Source organism: Myotis davidii, unplaced genomic scaffold (assembly GCF_000327345.1).
Source record: "Myotis davidii unplaced genomic scaffold, ASM32734v1 scaffold330, whole genome shotgun sequence".
Classification (NCBI taxonomy): domain Eukaryota; kingdom Metazoa; phylum Chordata; class Mammalia; order Chiroptera; family Vespertilionidae; genus Myotis; species Myotis davidii.
Genome location: NW_006283770.1, coordinates 3,216,550 through 3,222,549, shown reverse-complemented (window position 1 = coordinate 3,222,549; position 6,000 = coordinate 3,216,550). Strand labels below are relative to the sequence as shown.

The 6,000-nt window shown below is 42.0% G+C and overlaps 1 protein-coding gene across 2 annotated transcripts in view; it reads right to left on the bottom strand.

The window, feature by feature from the left end:
• KIF18A (kinesin family member 18A) overlaps positions 1–6,000 on the bottom strand; it is a 77,153-nt gene that overhangs the window by 51,807 nt on the left and 19,346 nt on the right. For both annotated transcript variants that reach the window (XM_006753947.2, XM_006753946.2), the window contains exons 8-10: positions 4,634–4,810; positions 2,908–2,982; positions 2,582–2,694 (exon numbers count right to left, since the gene is read on the bottom strand). In XM_006753947.2, the coding sequence (XP_006754010.1) occupies positions 2,582–2,694; positions 2,908–2,982; positions 4,634–4,810 (365 nt within the window). The remainder of the gene's footprint in view (positions 1–2,581; positions 2,695–2,907; positions 2,983–4,633; positions 4,811–6,000) is intronic.

Here is a 6,000-nt window from a genome sequence, read left to right as displayed (position 1 = left end):
TGGCTAATCAGGGTGATATGCAAATTAACTGCCAACCAAGATGGTGGCTGGCAGCCACGGAGCTGAAGCAAACAGGAGGCGTGCTTGCTCCAGTGATGGAGGAAGCCAACGTTCCCTGCCTGCCACTGCTGGGCTCTGAGCTACTCTCTAAGAAACATTGTTACAAATATAGAAGCTAAACAAAACCCCATAAACCTGCTTTCAGTCAGCTGGGGTCTCAGAGCTGGAGTCGCAACAAAGTTTCAAATACAGAAGGTAAACAAAGCCCAGAAATCTGCTTTCAGCAGCTGAGGTCTCAGAGCGGGAGCCAAGCCTCAGAGCTAAAGACAGCTCTCAGCTCCAGTGACAGCCATAAAAGGTAAATAAAATCCCAGAATAAAAAAGAAAAAAGAAATAAAAGAGAGGTTGGGAGCTTCAGCCACCCGCCAGCCTGAAAACGGCCCTCAGCTCCTCACCCAGACTGGCCAGGCACCCCAGTGGGGACCCCCACCCTGATCCAGAACACCCTTCAGGGCAAACCAGCCAGCCCCACCCATGCACCAGGCCTCTATCCTATATAGTAAAAGGGTAATATGCCTCCCTGCACCGGGATCAGCGTGACAGGGGGCAGCGCCCAAACCCCCTGATCGCCCTGCGGCTCTGTGTGTGACAGGGGTCGGGGCCACAAGCTCCCTACCCGCCTTGCTCTGTTCATGACAGGGGAAGGCGCCCCAACCTCCTGATCAGCCCAGCTCTGTGTCGGATACGGGGGAGCTCCCCAACCTTTGATCACCCTGCAGCTCTGTGTGTGACAGGGGGTGGCGCCACAACCTCCCCATCGACCCTGCCTTGAGTGTGACAGGGGGCGGCGCCCCAACTCCCTGATCCGCCCCGCTGTGTGTGTGACAGGGGGCAGTGCCCCAATTCCCCTATCGGCCCTACTCTCTGAGTGACAGGGGGGAGGTTCTCAACCCCCTGATGGGCCCTGCTCTGTGACAGAGGGCAGCGCCCCAATCCCCGGATTGGCCCTGCTCTGTGGGTGATAGAGGGCGGCGCCCCAACTCCCTGATCCGCCCCGCTGGGCGCCCCAACCTCCTGATCAGCCCAGCTCTGTGTCGGATACGGGGGAGCTCCCCAACCTTTGATCACCCTGCAGCTCTGTGTGTGACAGGGTGCGGTGCCCCAACCCCCTGATCAGCCCTGCGCTGTGTGACAGGGTGCGGTGCCCCAACCCCCTGATCAGCCCTGCGCTGTGTGACAGGGTGCGGTGCCCCAACCACACGCACCCCCCCCCCCACGGGCCCTGCTCTGTGTGTGACAGGGGGTGGCGCCACAACCTCCCCATCGGCCCTGCCTTGAGTGTGACAGGGGGCGGCGCCCCAACTCCCCAATCAGCCCTGCTCTGAGCCCGACCAGGGGCTGCACCTAGGGATTGGGCCTGCCCTCTGCCGCCCAGGAGCAGGTCTAAGCCAGCAGGGAGTTATCTCCCAAGGGGTCCACGACTGCGAGAGGGCACAGGCCAGGCTGAGGGACTCCCTCTTCCCCCCGAGTGCACAAATTTCTGTGCACTGGGCCTCTAGTATGTAATAAAAGGGTAATATGCAAATTGACCCTAACAGCAGAATGACTGGGAATGACTGGTCACTATGACACACACTGACCACCAGGGGTAGGCGCTCAATGCAGGAGCTGCCCCCTGGTGATCAATGCGCTCCCACAGGGGGAGCTCTGCTCAGCCACAAGCAAGGCTGAAAGCTGCCAGTACAGCGTTGATGGTGGGAGCCTCTCCCGACTCCTCAGCAGTGCTAAGGATGTCAGACTGCACCCCTGTGGCAAGTGGACATCCCCCGAGGGCTCCAGGGCTGCCAGAGGAATGTCTGATTGCCAGCTTAAGCCCAATCCCCCGGGGGGCGGGCCTAAGCCAGCAGATGGTCATCCCCCGAGGGATCTCAGACTGCGAGAGGGCACAGGCCGGGCTGAGGGACACGCCCCCCCACAACCGAGTGCACAAATTTTTGTGCACCAGGCCTCTAGTATAAATATAGTTGTTGTTATAAGCCACCTAGTCTGTGATATTTTGTTACAGCAGCTTGAATAGACTAAAACAACTGAGAAGAAAAATGAGAAATGCACTAAAAACTAATTTCATAAGTGATATCATTGGCTTTACCTTCTCTGAAGATATTATACCTAAGTCCTGGTTCTCCTTACTATCTATATCAGTGGTTCTCAATCTTCTGGCCCTTTAAATACAGTTCCTCACCTTGTGACCCAACCATAAAATTATTTTTGTTGCTACTCCATAACTGTAATGTTGCTACTGTTATGAATCGTAATGTAAATATCTGATATGCAGAATGGTCTTAGGTGACCCCTGTGAAAAGGTCATTCAACCGCCAAAAGGGTCGCGACCCACAGGTTGAGAACTGCTGATCTATATAATCACAACTAAAATAATGGATCTCCAAAGTGTAAAATATAAACACCAATCTGAATTCAGTTGAGTATATAAACATACTTATACAACAAACGATAACAACATATTTGACAAAATTTCAAAATAATAAAAACATCAAAATGAAATCTTGATTATCAATTCTACCTTTCAATTTCTTTTTTTTGAGGGTTTGAAATCATTAACTGTGCTTGGTTATTTTCCTCAGTCATGGCCTTCTGTTCTTCATAGGCTTTTAGTTTTTCTTTTAACATTAAAATCTAGTAGAGAGAAACACTAGTTAAAATACAAAATAAATTCTCTGTTTCTATTATACATGGCCACAGAAAAATTTTAGCCAGCCATGAAAAATAAATGAAAAAGCCAGATTTCATATGTAATAGAAAACAGCTCAAATTTTTAGACAATTAAGATTGTAAAATCCCGTGAGTGAGGAAGTGAGGAAGATTAGTTTATGTAAAAAGTAGACATACCTCTTTCTTTTGCTCATTACAGATCTTCACATACTGAGTTATATGATTGTCAAGGTGCAGAACATTGCTCTTCAACTGTTAAAATACAGAAATTATGAGTAAATATAAAGATAATCATTATCTTTATATACAAACAAAATGGCATTATATGCTCATCAATTCAGTTCCACGAATTCAGAATTTGTTGCAAGCACATGATCAATTATGCTCACGTTTAAAATCATGACAATAGGATATGATGACCACATTAATAATGTAAATGAAATGATAAAGAGATTGCCTTTCTATGTGAAAAAAGATATTTTTAAGAACTTATGAAACATTCATTCTCAATATGATAAAAATTACCCATTTTCTGTTTCCTCTGACTTCTAAGGAATTCAGAGATAATTTTAAGACTGCGACAGTTGTAAGTTCCACTAGGTGTGATGAGTTATTACATTTTATCCTTTATATAAAAGTATAGGCCCCTTGGCAGCTATGGAATAGTGGGGAGACATTAAACATAGAAGTCTAAATACTTAATTTTGAGGCCCTGCTCACCTCTCAGCTAAATGATGTGGAATTTAGTACTTACAACTCTGAGCATGGGATTCCTCCACTGTAGAGCTATAAATGTCTTCCATAATGGGTTAGTGTAAGGATTATATGAAAAATGTATACAAAATCTTTGTATACCCATATTCTACAGCTTTTAGCAACTAATTATATAAATAGTATCTGAACATTTCTCAAAGGAAGACAACAACATGTTCATGTTCATTAAATAAGAGTAGCAGAAGGTTAAGCAGGCAGAGAAGTTATCACACTAGTTTAACTCTAGGTCTCTTCAAACCCTGAGATCCTATGATTTTAAACATATATTATGTTTGACTTACATATTTTTTAATTACCCCAAATTTTTTGCAAAAATACTGACCTAACCAATCATTATATTGCTGGAGCTAGAAATTGGTTATGTCAATATCATAAACGTAAAAATAAATGATTTTTAAAAAGCTATTTACTTTATAAACTGAGGCAGATATAACTATTTTACAGATGAAATAACTGAGGCTTCGAGAAATGAGCTAACTTGTCCAAGGGTGTTAGGTAGAAAGTGTTGGTGCTACACTAAAAGAGTTCATCTTTAGCTGCCACAATATGCTAAAGCCTTGACCAATTACTCCCGGGTGCCATAAAAAACCATGTGCCATGATGTGGAAAAGGTTAAAGGCACTAAAGCCCTAGCTGATTTGGCTCAGTGGATAGAGTGTCAGCTCTCAGACTGACGGGTCCTGGGTTTGATTCCGGTTAAGGGCAGGTATCTCGGTTGCAGGCTTGATCCCCAGCTCTGGTAGAAGCATGTGCTGAAGGCAACCAATCCATGTGTCTCTCTCACAAAGTGTGTTTTTTTTTTCCCTCTGTCTCTCTCTGTCCCTTCCAGTCTCTCTAATCATCAATAGAAATATATCCTTGGGTGAGGATTTTTTTAAAAAAGGAAAAAGGCACTAAAGCGCCTAAGCTGCCAAAAGACTGAATAATAGTTATCTATTATACATGTAATCAAGATGCTTAATGGTTTAATTATTTAATTTAATGTCCAATTCATCCTAAATGTAAAGATATTTCTAACACTATTTCCTAACTCATTAGTAAAAATGCAACTCTAAATTAATATTTTGTTAGAATTATAAAAATAATGTCACCCAATATCCTATGACAAAAGCAGACTAAACATACTTACAGAAGATTTAATGTCCTTTGCACGGTTAGCATACTTAAGAGTGTTATATGTGTCATCGTAGCTCATAGAGGAAGGACTAATAGCAGCTATCATTATAGTTTGACAGTTGCCTCCAAGAGAATCCTTTAACAAGCGAGTGAGCTTACTATTTCTGTAAGGAATATGCTGATTCTTTCTCTGAAAACACACACACACACACCAAAAAACAAAACAAAACAAAACAAAACAAAAAAACACAAAAAAAGAATTCTTATGTCATTTCCCACATTGAAATGCAGACCTGCTACCACTTCACTTTAAGAATATAAGCAACTGCCCAACTTTCCAGAATTACGATATAAATGGGGATCTAAATGTTGATAATCTCATGGAACTAGTAGAGGTAGGGTCCCTAGCGGCTGCCTGCTGGGTACTCCCTCCCTCCCCCGGCTGGCCCTGCCCCCCTGGTTGAACTCCTGGGCGACCTCCTGGTTGAGGGGGCATTTTGCATACTATGATTTTATTACATAGGAGGATGCAATGAATATATAAAACAAATATCCTATTTAAAGATTTTATATCTATCTGAATATAAACTTTAGATAATAAAATATCAATGTTGGTTCATTAGTTGTAATAAGTGTACCTTATTAATGTGAGATGTTAACAACAAGGGGGAATGAGTGGAGAGTATATTTAAGAAAATTTTTCTGTATTATCTTAGCTACTTTTCTGTATCTAAACCTATTCAAAAACAAAATGCCTATTTAAAAAATTTCCATTCATTTTTTAAAAGAAATTAAAATATAAAATTAATTTCTGCCCTAAAGGAATAGTAAGATTTCTGCGTTGCATACAGCTGTTTTCTTTAACCATCTAAAATGGTAATTACTATTATAATTATTATTTTACAGATACTTTATCTGAAAGCATAGGAGTTATAAGAACGACATTTTTAAGGACACATTTGTAATACCTTAATTAATTAAAAAAAAGAACGTTTTTGTAAGTTTTCTTTTACTTAAACAATACAATTCTGACTATCATAAAATTTTCACAAGATGTACAACTACTATGTAAAAACAGAGCATTATAATGGTAAGCTAAAAGCAACCTTATGTTATTCAATGGATATCTTTGATCTTACAGAAGAGGAAAATTTGAACTAAGTAAAAAGCAAAATGACATGTTTCAGTTCACATGGCTGGTAATTCAGACCTAGAAATGGGCCTTAGGTCTCCCACCTCCCAGTATTACTGTGCTTTCCATCTACAGTTTTTGAAACTGTGGAATGTGTATTGCTGGTAATTGAAATGATTTTTCATGTACAACACATTCATTAAACACTGACTCATAAATGACTCTATGGGAGTCAAATATTAAAAATT